The sequence below is a fragment of the Myripristis murdjan genome, chromosome 7 (genome assembly GCF_902150065.1).
Source record: "Myripristis murdjan chromosome 7, fMyrMur1.1, whole genome shotgun sequence".
Lineage (NCBI taxonomy): Eukaryota > Metazoa > Chordata > Actinopteri > Holocentriformes > Holocentridae > Myripristis > Myripristis murdjan.
In genome coordinates this window covers 15,796,004-15,812,665 of record NC_043986.1, presented here as the reverse complement: position 1 = coordinate 15,812,665, position 16,662 = coordinate 15,796,004, and the positions used below count along the sequence as shown (strand labels likewise).

Here is a 16,662-nt window from a genome sequence, read left to right as displayed (position 1 = left end):
ACAGTTTCGTATGATACAATTAAACAGTTCATATTGGATATAAAATTCAAGAATTAGTTGTTTTGCACGTGATGAAAATTACATTGTTTAATATATGCATGACATGTATAAATACAGGAAAATAGATATAAGTACTGGCTGCTGTGCAATGAGGAGACAAATATACACCAGAAAACCCTAATACCAGCTTTATTTGGAAAACAAAACAAAACAGAAAAAAAATCCAGAAATCCCAAGATGTCACAGTACAAAAAATAACTGCCCCGACAACCCTCCCCCAAAACTTTCCAGCCTTGCACCCGAAGCTTGACCTTCAATTATCAATGTACAATACTATGGTTACAATTTATCATTTTACTGACATAAGATGATCATAACAGCAGGATTAAGGAAAAGGGTTAAAATATACTATGAAAATTAGAGACATCAACAATAAAAGTAATAATACAATAATGACAATATCAATAAAAGCAATAAAAGAGGGTGAGGGGTAGTTGAGAGAAAGGCAAACTGGAGATACACATGTCAAAAACATGTCATTACAAGGCCTTGTAAGACATACAGTACATAATGGACATTATATTAATAAGATAGCCTATCTTCTTCTATCTGAAAGCAAATTCAACTTAACTACAACACTCTTGATTTCACCCACTGACACAATCAAATGTATCTGTTGTATACACAAAAAGGTCCTAAAAACTCAACAAACAGTTAACTTGATTGTGCCTCTAGCTATGATACAATGTCTTCCAGTAAAGTAAAGTGAAAGTTTCTATGTCACTCTGAGGGTAGCTGTTGATTCCATTACCCGTGTGCACCATAAAATCTGGCTGTCAGGGGTAACTTTGGCATGGAGACAGGGATTAAGTGACGCAAAAGGCCTTTCCATGCATACAGTACATAGACACAGAAAATATGTATCACAAACACAAATATACACACATTCACTGCATGCAGACCTGCACTGGAGCACACAAATACACTCACACACACGCACGCACATACTCAGTATATCAGGTAATTCCATATGGGAAAACATTTCATACAATCTAGTTTAGGCATACCCCTGCATAGCGCCTGAGTCAGAACATGGGCCTGAAGGAGCCAAGCCAATGACAGGGAGAAAGCATTCATAAGAAGCTCTAAAAATGACAAAATTAATACCCTATCTAGCTTTTTGAATCCCTATCCCCCAACTCAGACTCTTAACCACTGCTCTCAAGGCACTACATGTAGGCGATACTGTGTAAGATCCACTTAGACATAGCCTTTATTCGAAACTATCATATAATTTTGCCCCCCGCCCTTCTCTCATGTCCCCAATGTCTTTGGCCTGGTAAGGACCTTTACTCTCTTCATTCCTATTGTGGCACACCTCAACCTTCTGTTGCATCTCCCCAGCTCCAAACTCCCCCCCTACCATCTGGCCTACACACCTCCGTAGATCTGAAAGTTTTTGATAGGTGCAAGCAAAATGGCACATAATCTAACATACAGGGCAAAGATCATAGTGTAGATGCCTATCAAATCATTTCAGATCTTCCTGAATGTGCTGCGTGTCACCAGATGATTAAAAATTAGGCATCCCCGTTAACTTTTGCAGGCCCCACCCAATATCCTCCCATATCTCAAATCTCAATAAAAGCTGCCCCTTTATCTGTGCTTAAAGGCAGCTCCTTATTCTCAGAAGACCTATAACAGAAGGCAGGCACTCTTCTTGCCACGTTTCTTGGCCTGCAGTGCTGCCCTGGTTGCCATCTCAAAAACCTCCCTCACACCATCTTTGGTTTTGGCAGAACACTCTTGGTAGCCGGAGGCATTGATGCGGTTTGCCATGTCTCTGCCTTCTTCAGTTTTAACTGGCTCCTATAGACACATGTCAGAGAAAAGTTTAAAATGAGAACATGTACATAGGCAAATGCACAAATGAAGAGGTTACAAACACCCACCTGTTTCATTTTGGCAAGCTCTCGTCTGGTGTGGTCGTCATTGCGCAGATCTTTCTTATTGCCCACGAGGATGATGGGAACATTGGGACAGAAGTGTTTCACTTCGGGAGTCCACTTTTCTGGAATATTTTCTACAGGGATATAAAGAACGTAGTGATTAGAATAGTAGGTCAGTATTACAAACACAAATGCCAGGGGTCCATTTCAAGTTTTGTGTGAGTGCCGCAAATACCTAAACTGTCAGGGCTGTCTACAGAGAAGCACATAAGGATGACATCAGTGTCAGGGTAGGACAGAGGCCTCAGCCTGTCATAGTCCTCCTGACCTGCTGTATCCCATAATGCAAGCTCCACCTGAGAAAAAGCAAAAGAAAGAGGAAAAAAATGAGTGAAAAGGGGAATATGTCAAGTGGCCAAACTCTATGCAAGAAAGGTGATATGTGCATTTAGGCTACATGGTCAGGCTTAACATGGGGCTACTCAACATACATGTTATATACATTTGTCTTAAGCTGTAGGGAGACAGCAGAGAGAATCCAAGTTATTGTTTGCACCATTCCAGTATATTCTCTCTATGTAATAAGGAATACAAGTTCTTCTTCTTTTTCTTCCTTGAGAACTCTTTGAGGTACCCAGGTCTTAGTTTGGAACAATATTACTGAGGGAATGAGGCTCACCTGTTTTCCATCCACTTCAATGTCTGCCACATAGTTCTCAAACACAGTGGGGACATAGACTTCTGGGAACTGGTCCTTACTGAAGACAATGAGTAGGCAGGTCTTCCCACATGCACCATCCCCTACTATCACTAACTTCTTCCTGATGGCTGCCATCTGTGGACACACAGCACAAACCGAGGGTATGATTCCTTTACTCACCGCTGTTGCTGCCACTGTAGAAGTCAGAAACCTTTTAAGTCAAGTATAATGTAACCAGTGGTGCATTGACGGAGTAAAACAGGGTGGATCTAACTGTCAAAACTTCTCTGTCCGGAGGGTGGCTGTGTTGTAAACAGTTCCTCCTGATGGCACTGAAGCAGTAAGAACTCAAGATAAGTTTTAGGTGTCACCTCTGCTTGTTGTAGTTCGTATCAGCTAGCGTTAGCTGCAGGCTAAAGCCGACCAAAGCCTTTACAACAGGGGGGGCAAACAGGGAGTCTAGCTAGAAGCTGAGGAGTGTAAACACAGAACATTCCGTGCTGTCTTCCCATTCCTGGCAGTGCAGTGAAGCCTGGGCCTGTCAACCCAGCTAACGTTAGCTAGCACTGAAGGTAATGATGTTTTTCATGGTTTGGGACACCGAGAACCTAAGAATTCATTATTTAATGTGACAACGACAACCAATGCACTGCTGCGATGCTATTACATGTGTGTTAAGAGCCGGCTTGAAGTTTAAAAGCGGTTTCTGAGCGACATTACCGTTTGATGTGTCTGTGTCCGCCTTTCTCCTCTTCCTGACCGACTAGCAAACTCCGCCCACCTCGGTTACGCGTGTGCGCCCTGACGTCACCCACCGGACGGCGGATGATATCGGACGGCAGTGGCATGATGGTACGCCTTCTCACGTGCATTATAAAACTCACCGCTCACCATCACACTTATTAACAGCTGTTTTATTTACAGTCGGCTACTGTACATTGACTTATTTAATATACACCTCTATGTACAAAACAGTTCCAGTTTTATGTGCCATCGGTTTAACCATGATACAAGCAAAACAAACAAACAATTCAGTTTGAGAGAAAAAAGAAATACAGCCCAAGTTTTCAATTCTGGGTCCTCGACAGGATGGAACATCTTGAACATCTGTCCATATGCAGATATAGTATATAGTTTCACATTAAAGTATACTTTCACATAACTCTTATTTAAATTCTAGTTTCAGCAATCAGACATGAGTAACATAATATGGATGATGAAAATCTATGTAATCCAGTGGGGTTAATTTTAGTATATTGGTAGCAAGCCTATGTGAATCATCACCTCTCACATTAAGAGCCCTGCTTCATGTGCAACTGCAAGTATGCTATGCTGATATGTTTACTCATGCCTGAGAAATAGGGCACGGGGGCTCTGTAGAGCACAATCTGCCCCGACAGTCCCATCAAGCTCACTGAGATTCATCAGCAGCAAATCATGAAGAGAAATCACCTCCTCAAGCCCCCTAAAAATGACCATGGCTTCTCTCACGGCCTGTTTTCCCAAGGAGATCCATGTGCCAGCTCATTGAGGCTAAAAAGTTCATAGATGCCAGAGTTACAGCACTGCTGCTTCTATTGGTTTCTATGTGCACAGAGATAAAGTTGCTGTGACTGGCTGTTTGCGCTGTCACATTGCAGCTCAGCCACTCTGAGGTCTATTTCCTGACAGTGGCGGTGCTGTTGCTGCGCTGGTAGAAGAGCACATAGGCTTGATTGGTCTGAAGCTGGTTTTCCGAGACTGGAGTCACACTGTGGGGGAGGGAGAGAGAGAGAGGGAGGCAGGGGAAATGGGAGGAGGGATGGATGTAGGGAGAGAAATCAGGGACAGTGGATGGAGAAGGATGGGGTAGGTGGATGAAGAGAGTAACTGTAACACACAGCAGTAGTATTGTAGACAGGGCATTGCACAAAACAAAAACAAAAAAAAAAAAATGATTTGAGAGTAAGGTTAAGTCTCACCTGGAGTCATTGTAGAAGCACCAGCCATCCTCTTCCAAACAGCAGGCTGTGTAGTGGCCCATGTTCACTGTCCCAGAGTGGTTACACATCGCATACAAGTCATAAAGAACTGGCCCTGCAGGGACACAGAGACACATTTATTTAATGACATGTACACACACACATACACACACACACACATGCAAGCACACAGGAGGAGTGTATGGAGGGAGAAATAGAGGCAGAACAAAGTAGATTTGGATGGATGGAGAGGGAGAAAAATTAAGCAGCGTTACCACAGTCAACAGGTCCATAGGGTCCGAGGTCCAGGTTGGTGAGAGGGAAGGACACGTATACTGTGCTTTTACTGATAGACCACCGTGACATGGCAAAACGGTTCAGATCTGATGGGGGTTTGTTAAGGCTTGAACACATCATCATCATCACCATCATCATCATCATCAAAATCCTGCAGATAAGAGCCTAATGCTTATAAGGGAGAAAAGTGAGTGTTGTTGTTGCCAAGGATACGGATGACAATCACCTGGGGGAACCGCTGTATGGACAGCCTCTTAGTGCTCTCTGTTCGCCTGTTGCATCTCTCACACATCTGAAAGGCACACAGACACACTCATTTGACTCAATAAACTATTCCTATTCCTCTGTATTTTTAAAACATTTACAAATACACAAAATCTGATGAAGCTATCCCTTGTGATATTTGGGTGCTATATTTTATGTGGACACCTACCATTGCAATTTTTTAAAAAAATCTAATTGGTCTTATGTTACTTCTCCTTGGCAGAAATATACAAAATCATGAATCCACACTACTGTGTAGACTCACCGGTGCATTCTCCTTGTCCAGTTTCTCCTCCTGGGAGAAGAGGTCCAGGCACTCCTTCAGTGTGACCTCAGCAGCAGAGCTCCTCTTGGGAATGGGCAGCGACAGATCACCAAACACGTCAAACGTGGTGGAGTAGTGGGAGCAAACCGAGCAGTGTAGCGTGCTGCGCAGCTGGCCTGAGAACAAGTCTGATGGAAGGATGGATGTGGTTAGAGCGAGGAGAAACCTTACAGTTACTATAATGGAGTTTGTATTTGAGATAAGAATAAAGAATCGCCATGGATGTGTTTTTCTTTACTCACCTACGATTTTGCTGTCATCCCTCTCCAAGTGCTTCTTCCACATGGCGGCGGCCTCTTCTGCAATCCTGTGAGAGTGAAAGAGAGAGGGAAAGAACAAAATGTGGTTATATGTAGAGGAGTACATATTCAATAACAGTGCTCTATGTCCTGTCCAGTAAAGAAGTCTGCCAGAACAATTTGCACATAGACATACACACCTAAATTTGGCATATTTTTGTTCAGGCTCCTTCCCTGTTCGTCGCACGTAGGGCCGGCGGTTGATTTCTGTGTGCAGCCGGTCCAATAGGAACCTCAAGAACTCCTGGGCGTCCTGCTGACTGCAATATAAAGGGTCAAACATAAAGGTCAAACAAACAGTTGCAGATGTCACTGTAACATGTAACTCCATATGTCTATACTAGTCTGTCCTACAAGGCCATAGAGCAGTAACTGCACTTATTACAGAACAGTTTATCGCTTGTCCTGACAAAACTTTCATTGTCAGCAGATACTTTAGCAACCTTTACAGATATAGTTTGTGTTATTATTATGAAATTAGTATTATTAAATCCACAAAGAAAAAAAATACACCTCCTTTGATAAAAACTGCATCACTGTTATAGCTTCACCAGGAAAAGCTGTTTATTCCACCTCCTCAGACGTTCAGATTGAGATTGCGCAGGCCAATATCTGTCTTTCTTTTTTTTTAAATATCCTATCAGATAATAGCATGTCTACGTCTAATCTTTCTCTGTGACATGAAAAATGCTGTTCTCTAGCTCTTTTTAATATATTGTTTGATAGTATTTCACATCTTTTTATTTTGCATTTGCGGTATTCTCTTTGTTCTGTTTGTTCATTTTGTTAATTCAAACATGTCATTAAAAAGTTTTACTCTAGCAGTAGTTTTTTTTGTTTGTTTATTTGTTTGTTTATTTTTTGGGGGTAGTAATTAAAATAGTAATTTGAATATACTGAATATGGGTAGATCAGTGTCTGTCTTTGAAAATCCATATTGGTCAAGGCCTTCTATCAAGTTCTGACAACACTGGCCAGAATTTTTTCCCCCTCACCTGTAGCCACTGAAGTAAGGCACTGCTTCTTTGAAGACATTGTAAAAATGCCGTGGATTGACCACTGTGTCGTCTCCATTCACGTCCCAAAGGCCAGACAGCACCTGAGAGAATGCTGGCACAGGAACATCAAGAGAGAGAGTTATGCTATTGTTGGCAGAAAAAGGGGGGAAAAAAACAAAGTAAGAGGAGGAAAAGGCTGAGAGGAAGGAACACACCTTCCATGAGTTTAGGCTCTTCTTTGGAGAACTTCTCATGTCGGTAGGACTTGAGGAGGCAGTAGTCTCGTAAGCCACTTGTATGAGACAAACACTGAACTACTGCATTCAGGAAGCACTGATTGATAAACAAATAGGCATGGGTGAGTAAATGTACTGGAAAGTAAATGAGACTATTGTTGAAAACATTTTTGGTCCAAGGACTAGTTTGCCTGTAGAGCTTCTTCCCGCATCACTAACTGATACTTACCGTGTTTCCTATGTTTCTAAGGCCAACTCTTCCACTTCCTAAATTGATCTGCTCTTTCTGTAAGAAGAACAACACAGGGAAGCTATTAATCTGTATTATTCATAATTCAATATTATTTGTACAACGATCTACTGTTCCTGTACGACTTCAAAAACCTGTTCATCACACATTTCATTACTGTTTCTGCTTGATGTGTCTTGAAAACAGTATGCGTGCACTCCACTGTGCTTGTGTCCTAGTATTTGACCCCTGTGCCTGTATGATGTGTCACTGTCTGTCTGTCTGAACTCCACCTTGTCAGTGTGTGTGCATGCACGTGTGCGTGCACAGTGTTTGGTAGGACAGATTTAGCCTTCTTATCTCATTAGCATAACCAGGGAGGCTAAAAGGAGGTCAACCTCAGACATTCATCCTATTAGGGACCAAAGAGTGCTGACAGGTGCTTATACACGTGTGTATGTGTGTACTCCATGTACTCCATTCCTTCATACTGTTTCTTTAGTCAGTATTCATGCAAAATAAACATGAAAAATAAGAAAATGTACAGATTGTCTGTTGCCCAACCACTACCACAGTTGATGCATGAGTTAGATTAATTGCAAAATGCATTATTTCAGGATGGACAGATATACTGCAAGATAAATCAGCTTTAAAAGCAATATCAATCATTCCAAAAAGTATTTTTACTGTTGCCATTTGGATGATTGTGAAATTTGGCATTTTGTGGCCTTTTTTTCTAGGAGTGTGCACAAAACACTTAAGACAGGCCTGTCTAAATAGCCGAGCCAGTTTTGCAGCTGCATTCCCATAACAATTCTTACAAAAATTCATATTGATATCTTTACTGGCTGTTATAGGTAGAGAGATATCGAATATCAGTATCGCCATATCATTCCTTCCCGAAGATTACAGGACTTCTTTACTAACTACTTATCTAACACATGTAGGCACACCTAAATACTATGCAGATACACACCTCTTTGTCAGCGACCAGCAGCAGGCCCATCAGTGAAGTGTAGAGGACAGACTGGGAGATGTCAGCTGTTTCTCTCTGGAGGCCATTCTGCGACACTAGGGTCCGACACAGGGCCTGGCAGGAGCCCTGCATGTTGACGTCACCAGCTCCAGGCATCCAGTTTTAGAAGTAAACTCACCACAGTCTACGTAAAGGGACCCTGTGACCGACACTAGGGCTTCCCCTGGAAACATAAGCCAGATGATCCACAACTCACTCTAAGTTGCTCCACCTCAGAGCTTTAACATGCAGCGTCAAAGGTGGGAGGAGGTGGTGGTAGTTCAAACAAACAGTCGCTGCCATGTAAAGAAAGAGAACCACTTTTTCTCTGAATAAATCACAGTAGGATGTTATCCGTTCTTGCCAGAGAGGCACTCATTCACAACCAGGGGCAGAAAGAATATGCTTAACCTTGTGAATGAACGAAAATCTTGCACAGATCAAGCTGATCCACTCTAACCCCTGAATTCTCCCATGAGTACAGCGTGCAGAAGAGCCTGGAAACTTGAGATCTGACAGGCACTGCACTGGAACTAGAAATTAACATATCAGCTTCAGGACACTTTTAAAAACAACAGGCTATTTCGGAGAGCTCATGCCAAGTGTTCCTTAATTAAGTGCTACACTTGAGCTGAACTTCGCTTTAAAGGTCAATTATATAACCTGTGATAGAGGACATCAACATCAACACCCCGATGCATGCGCTTACATCTTGTCACAGCCAAATCTGGACTCACACTGTTTCGTGAAAGTAAATTATCAACTCATGTAAACAAAGTTATTTATCCAATAATGTTCCTCTAGCACTGCAGCAATAGCACACAAGACAGAGAGATTTGGACTCACCTGATCACTTGGTCACTCTATCTGTGGACAAACTGTCCCACCAAACTGTTCCCATCACCTGCTGAGCTGTTAAAAATGCATAAGGGACAGCTACTGTTTCACTCTATGACTGTAGGCTAGCACTGAAAGTCTACCTTTCTCCTTTCCCCTGCCCTATCACTGGTGTCAGAGTGAGAGAGAGAGGGAGGGTGAGAGAGGAAGAGAGAGACAGAGTGTGTGTGTGTGTGTGTGTGTGTGTGTGTGTGAGAGAGAGAGAGACAGCGAGTGAAAGAGAGAGAGACAGAATGAGACAGAGAGAGACAGAGAGAGAGATAATCTGTCTAATCTTTTCCCTCTAGATCTTGTAGGCTATACTTGGATGTATCTTTGTCTACCCTCCCATGAACATCTCAACAGATTTTAAGTGTCAGTTTATTAAAAAACACATAGAAAATGTTACAATAGATACCAGTCATATTCTGCAAAGTACATTCATATTCACTAATATTGTTTCTGAGAACTGTACAGGCACAGAATACCAGGTAAAGAAAACGATGCAAGTAGGAAAGTGTGTGTGTGTGTGTGTGTGTGTGTGTGTGTGTGTGTGTGTCTATGCGCAACTATCTAAAAAATGAGTTCATTCATTTCATACAAATACGTTCATACAAATGCACAAACAGTCCCTCTTGGTGATCAGTCTATCAGTCAGCGGCTGGCATGTTCTGTCATCTCTGTGTCTGAGTTGAGGCTGATATCAGCTATGTGATAGAGGGCGGGATCAGTGTGGGAGCAGAGCTGTGACTGGCTGGTCTGAGCACTCCTGTCTCGTGATTGGACAATGGCTTGGCGCAGACAGCTGATCCACTGCTGCTTACTGAAGGAGTCGTTGGCCTGCAGGCTGTGAGAGGAGGCTTTGGCGCGCCCTCTGCTGCTCACACGGAAGCAGTTCCTCACTGGGAGGGAGACCGGAAAGGAGAGAGAGAGAGAGAGCAATTCATTGGAGGAAATAGAGTGGAAGTAAGGGTGTAGGTTTCACTTCAGGTTCCGTAGGGACACACTCTGAATCAAACAATGAACAAGCACAATCTGAGCACAATCACCATGACATACTTGTAGCCTAAATGCAAGTTCATTTTCCCTCGCTTCATTAACAGGACTGAAATAAGAAGATACAAATTTACACGAAAAAAAGTGTGCAGGTATGGGAGTGAGGACAATTACTAGTGAATTACTGGTGAAAGAGGGAACCACATTTTAATTTCGTTATACAACCTGTTGTATGATGATGAATAAACTTTCTTGCATCCTTGTATCCTTGAATTACTGAGTGAAAACACAGTAATGCATTGCTAAGATGAACCTCTGATCTGAATGGCAAACATAGCTGACAAATCTGAAGAAAATACCTGAAGTTTCGAACTACAAAGGAAAGGACACAATTTTCTTTTGACCAAAGCCAATCACAACATGTCAACAATCACACAGCAAGTGACAATACAGTAAATGTGTTTCAGGCAGAAATAACTGGGCCGTCTCCTCCCTCCCTCCTCCATTTATTTCGTATGTATGTTACCTTTATCATTACCCCCAGTGAAGGCTCCCCTAAAGGTGCCCCCTCCGCCAGCCTCTCCATCTGGGATATCCTCCAGGTTGAGCAAGTCATTGGGCAGAGGCTGCTTGTACACTTGGAACACATGGCCTCCCTCTTTGCCCTCTCCTGGCCTGGTCAGGACCAGAGCCTGCTCAAACAGGAAGACATGCAGCCGCTGACACACAAAACAGACAGATGGACAGAGAGAGAGAGAGAGAGAGAGAGAGAGAGAGAGAGAGAGAGAGAGACAAATGGTTATATTTAGGAGAGTGTCTGGGCAGGCACAGAGATACAGGACACACAAGCTGTTCTGACGATCCTCTCCAAGATATAAACAACTCAAAAACCCTCACAGAACCTCCCTAAGATTAAGACAAGGAAGCAGAGTGAACAGAGAGGAGTGTGGCTACCTGTCCTTTGCTGTTTTTGAGCTCTCCGTGGCAGTAGAGGAAGCGGGACAGTTGTATTTCATTTATTCTCTGGCCCTCCTCGAGGTAAGACAGCCCCCTCCTGTAGAACTGGCATTCAGCCTCCCCTGTCTTCCTGTTCACCTCCGCCACGATGCTCTGGATCAACTCCAACTGAGCAAGATGAAAGAGCATTTAGTGTGAGTGCAGATGACTTTGATTACACTGGTGCATATTGCCTCTTTAACAAACTGAGTGCATGCACAGCAGTTTGAGTAATCATTCTGTGGATACAGAAATATTGCACAAGAATTGCACCATGAATTCCTTGTTGGTTGATAAGGGTGTCCAATTTTGTGATAAAGGAAATGAGCATCACTTTGTTTCATATGAATGGATACAGGTTTTAGTTAAATGCTTTGAAGCAACACTAAGCAAGATTTCTATATAACAATACAACCATAAATCACCAAGTGGGGCTGCAGTGTAAACCGTTTCATCCCCTTTGATTGGGACCCCTTATATTTGCCCTTTTTATGCAAGGTGAAATTCCGGTGAAGGGTATGGTCACTTTTCTGCCCACAGAAATTAACTAAATGAAACAGGGTGTTGTGCCTTATCCATAGAAAATGGTAAATATAAGCACGGTCTTTGCAATGTGCTAATATCATATCAAATGGTTTCTCTTTTGCTGACACTTGCATAGTGTAGATTTAATATGCGAGCTTGTGTCTTCATGGGTTTGTGTGCATGTGTGTCTTTGGGTGTGTGGGTGTCTGTGGCTACCAACTCACAGCATCAGGCAGTGTGTCTTCATCAGGGTGCTCTGGAGGTGTGCACTTCTGGATTTCTTTCAGCAGCAGGGGGTATTTCACCAGTCGGCTTCGAGGGAGATCCAGGAAGTTCCAGAGGTCCAGTTTCCTGCTAAAAGAAGATTCTTGACAGAGGCGCAGGAAGCGCTCCACTTTTTTCTCATGCTTCTTGTGGTCCAACAGGGATTTGGCCCCCACCTGGTTGCAGCAGTATGTAACATAGGCCTCCAAGCAAGGAAACTGCAAAGAGAGAGAAGGAAGGGCAAGACAAGTGTGGTTAACAGTAGCGGTTAAAAGCAGAGATATACGCAGATTGACTGTGGTTTAGAGTAGAACATAATAAAGAATAGATGACACAGGAACTGAGGAGAGTGAAGGTCGGTTATGCACTCTTTTCTTCGCTCTTTCTTTTGGTTTCCATGGAGATACTCACCCAGTTCATCAGAGTGGGCCCCACCTCCCCAACTGTCTTCTCTGATCCTCTCAGCCTCTCGAGACGACTCAGAAGATCTACCACAAAAACAACAGCAAAAAATACTCAAATTATCATTCACTGGCACTCACACAAAAAAATCAATAAAATTACAGCTCACAGACTAATTAAAAAAAATCACTATTAATTAATTCAGCCACAAACAGCTGCTGAAAAAAAAAACATTGCAGCAACACACTGCATTTCAAATATTATATGCAGTAAAAAGCAACTGCACAAACACCATCTTGCATTATTTTTTTTTTTCCAAACTCAAAGAGTATTTAGAATGAGTATGTGCATTGGAGTATAAATAAAATGTATGCTGAAAAAAGTGATGAAAAGAAAAGTGATGCACCTTCATGAAGGGGAATGAGAGAGTCCAGAGTCCCAAAGATCTGCCCCAGTTCACTCTCTGTCATGATGTCCAGCTTCAGCATTGGCTCATAATACACCTAGCAGCACATACACACCAGGAGACAGGGGTGAACAAAACGAGGTACAGCAAAAGGCGCATCAAAATGGTGAGAAATAAACATCAGAGCAATTCGGCCTGGCTGGCTTGAATAGGCTGACTGTCAGTTTGACTAAAATTGTGAGTGAAATTGTGTAAGCAGGAATTGTTCTAACACAAATACAGACAGGCATGTGCCTATCGCAGTCAGGCTGGTGGTTGTGTTTAGTGGACAAGTACCTTCTTAACCAGAACAAGGTCGTCAATGAGCTGCCTCTCTCCCTGAGTCAGCTCATAGATCACCTGCAGAGAAGCACAAACTGTTCAACAGTCTTGCAAGCCTCAGTAAACACATCCTAAACTCCAAATGAGAACAACCCACACATTCCTTTGCACATATGCACATACAAACACTCTTGTGGAAGTGAGCACAGATACCCACACACTGAAGCACACACTGGCACATACAAAACACAAACTTTTAATACACGCAAGGCAGGGTGAGTATTCACAGCTGATTGTTTGAAACAGGAAGTTGGGCCTCCAGTGCCAGCTCACATCCTCTTTCATAATCTCCTGCAGAGCAGCTTCAGAGAAATGAAGTGGAGGCACTAGCCACCCCACCCACACTGCAGCCACAGTCTCACAGCTGTCCCACTAACCTCCCCCAAAAAGACTACTGGGTAACTGGGTAAGATAACTAGGTAAAACGCTTATAATCTAAAGTTATGCACCCACAGACTGAATATATATATATATATATATATATATATATATATATATATATATATATATATGTGTGTGTATATATGTATATATGTATATATACATACACACACACGCGCGCGCGCGCGCGCGCGCACACACACACACACACACACACACACAACTCGCTGAAGAACTGTGTAACCCTTGCAGAAACCCATCTAACCTCTAACCTAAAAAAACACGGCCCCCAGTACCTCTTGGCGTTTGATCTCCTTTGCGGTAAGGTCATGACTCTCCACAGTGTCACTCCAGCATTGACTGTTGCGTCTCCGTGGAAACGAGGAGGCCTTCTGGCGAGAGCGGAGAGCCGGGGGTAAAGGTCGCGCCTCAGTACGAAAGCTGATAGAACGCTGCGATGGTGCAGGGAACAGCAGAGCAACATAGTTTTACACATTTTTTTAACAAGGGAAATGTGTGCAAATGTGTGCAAATGTGTGCAAATGGGTGCAAATGTGTGCGCTGTTACCGAAATGGACTGTCCAATGCGTTTGAGAGCAGGGGTCTTCACTGGGGTTATGACGCCTGTTAGGCTATTGGACTTTGTCACAGGTTTAACCCTCTTATTACTGGGCTCCTGGAGTGAAATCAAACATTAGACAGCAATTGAAGAATCAAGCGTGAATGCCACTACTTGAATACGACATGGAACAATACAATAATATGAGATGGCCAGTATAAGTCAATCACCATCCCACTAATGCTGCCCATGCATCAAAAGATGACAAAACAAGCGCCTGCATGTGATCTGTAGGAAGGACGAGCACCTCACCTCTGAGTCCTTCATTTGCTCCAATATCATGTCGTCATCCTCCTCCTCCTCGTCATCCTGAAACAACAAAATCAGTAATTACATGCAATGGCTCCCAAAGGGAAATTAAATGGAAAAGCACAGTGGAATGTAAATGTGTGCACACCCAACCCATTTTTTGGGCCAGGTGCAGGATAGAGATACATATGGTATTATAAGGGTCTTCATGTTGAATGAAGCATTGCATAGTTAGTCAAATAACGTGCTGGAAGCTGTAATCCAGCATGTAGATAATTTCTTCCTTCTACATTAAATAGAGAAACCATCTTTAAAAATGCTTTTAAAAATCTACTTTGGCCAAAAACGTTCAAATGTAATCAGACACACTTGTGCAATACAATTTAAATAAAAATATTCATGTGGGAAGGGAAGGGTTTGTGCAGTGAAGTGTGTGTCGGGTGAAGCAATGGCAAATTGGAACAGAAGGCCATCCTCTGTGCAATGTACTCAATTCTGAAATAGGCCATTTTAAAGTTGCATCATGTGAAAACCAGCAGGGGAATGACTGTTTTACATTTCATCACAATGGGAGGTCTTTAAAATGCATTGAGTAGTCATACAAAATGGGTATGAATTCTATTAAGTCAATACACTTTGCAGACAAAATGGCTAAGAGTCATTTTTCATGAGAAAATCTAATAATACTAAATAAAATTGACCTGGAGAAAGAGAGAAGAGAGAGAGAGAGTATGAGGCGAGCTGAGGAAAGTGGAAAAGGAAGATGTTGAGAAGAGGAGGTGTTGCAGGGTGCAGATCTCTTCATTTCCTGTGTGAACCTTTCAAAGAGGAAGAGAGTTTAAGCTGTGCCTGTGTGTAGTAAAATACAACATGTCTGCCTGTTTGCCACAATAACCACATCAGCTGCTTATTTATGCTGTGCGTGCACTCAGTTTAGTAACGTGCAAATATACCTCCAATTAAAATATGGCAAACACTCTTTACCTGAACATGTGAGTGAACACTAGAATATGCAGAGAGCTTACAAAAGAGTCAAGTCATACACAGAGAAACAGAATTTTAAAGTGAGTGGATGTAAAGATCTGCGAGGTTTGGCTAAATACAGAGCCGCCATGGCTGCTGAGTTGAGTATATTTTTCAGATGACTTGTCAACTCTGCACTTGGCACTGTGGTCACAAAGGTAAGGCTGACTAACTTCCGCTAGAACGCGTAGAGACAGAGAGATAGAGAGAGACAGAGAGAGAGACAAGAAACAGATGTAAAGATGAGGACAAGACAGGAGAAAAAGACAGAATTTGGACATGGCTTACCTCCATGACCGGATCAGGGCCTGGGTCCTGCTTTCTTTTCTTCTACAGGCAGACAGATACATGAGAAAGTGACTCTCGGTTTTGAAAGGAGTGCATTGATAGGCTTAAATAGAAGACAGCAGGCAGAGATGAGAGAGATGTAGTTATTTCTTACCCCAGCATGGTCACAGGGGATGGCATGTACATCTCTTGGCACGGCAGACCTATAATGCCGTAAAGGTTAACGGCCACCAACACACACGTGCATGGTTACACTTCACATGTTGAGGTCAACCTTTTAACTATGAACCTAAGAGGGAAGTGGGAGCCTAATTGACAGGGTGATTCTAAAACCTCCATTAATGAGATACCGTTACATGTACCGGTACAATATTTTAACAGATTTAAGTTGGACTGCATGAGCACAGAGTAGCAGGTATAGGAGCCAGCAGATAGCTGTCACAATGCCACAATCTGTGCCAGCTTCAAACCATATGTTCTTCAACTATGTCTATCCAGTTTGGTCAATAATTACAACAAAATAAATTTGAGAATGTGGCCCTGCCAGCTGCCAGCACTGATCTCTGTGTTAGCCCAGGATACAGAGCGATGAACTCAAGCATTATTTGAAGAGGCATCTTACCAGGAAGTCCCTGTTTCACCAGTCTCCTCTGTCTCCATCTTTCTGGGTCATCAGTGCATCTTCACAGAAACTTAATGCGCCCCACAGTTGAAAAAAAAAAAAAAAAAAAAAAAAAAAAGAAGTTAAAATAATCCAAATGATCACCAAATTTGTCTTTCTCCCTTTAACAGCAACCTGATGGGACAGCTGTCGGGAGCCTGTGCAAGCTCAGTGCACTTCTTCCCCCTCACGCTCTTCCTCTTGTTCTGTCAAACCCGACCACATCCTTTAAAGCAGCACGTATTCATGTATCCGCTCTACTCATTTCATTAGAGGGCTCAAAACTCAAGTCACTAAATCTTAGCGCTTAACAAGTCTTATG

At 42.7% G+C, this 16,662-nt stretch overlaps 2 protein-coding genes across 2 annotated transcripts; both read right to left on the bottom strand.

The window, feature by feature from the left end:
• Positions 1 to 163: 163 nt before the first annotated feature.
• On the bottom strand, positions 164 to 3,501 carry LOC115361589 (rho-related GTP-binding protein RhoA-C-like). Its single transcript, XM_030055051.1, has 5 exons — positions 3,370 to 3,501; positions 2,629 to 2,784; positions 2,185 to 2,305; positions 1,953 to 2,083; positions 164 to 1,869 (listed from the first exon to the last, which is right to left on the bottom strand). Exons 2-5 carry the CDS (start codon positions 2,782 to 2,784, stop codon positions 1,696 to 1,698), a joined length of 582 nt encoding a protein of 193 aa, XP_029910911.1. The 5' UTR covers positions 3,370 to 3,501; the 3' UTR covers positions 164 to 1,695.
• A 4,746-nt stretch (positions 3,502 to 8,247) lies between these two features.
• Positions 8,248 to 16,539, bottom strand: arhgef3l (Rho guanine nucleotide exchange factor (GEF) 3, like). Its single transcript, XM_030055049.1, has 14 exons — positions 16,302 to 16,539; positions 15,834 to 15,882; positions 15,680 to 15,721; positions 14,372 to 14,428; positions 14,069 to 14,176; positions 13,797 to 13,952; positions 13,075 to 13,137; positions 12,739 to 12,835; positions 12,342 to 12,418; positions 11,891 to 12,148; positions 11,100 to 11,270; positions 10,672 to 10,864; positions 9,120 to 10,051; positions 8,248 to 8,457 (listed from the first exon to the last, which is right to left on the bottom strand). Exons 1-13 carry the CDS (start codon positions 16,337 to 16,339, stop codon positions 9,804 to 9,806), a joined length of 1,557 nt encoding a protein of 518 aa, XP_029910909.1. The 5' UTR covers positions 16,340 to 16,539; the 3' UTR covers positions 8,248 to 8,457; positions 9,120 to 9,803.
• Between the last annotated feature and the right edge of the window lie 123 nt (positions 16,540 to 16,662).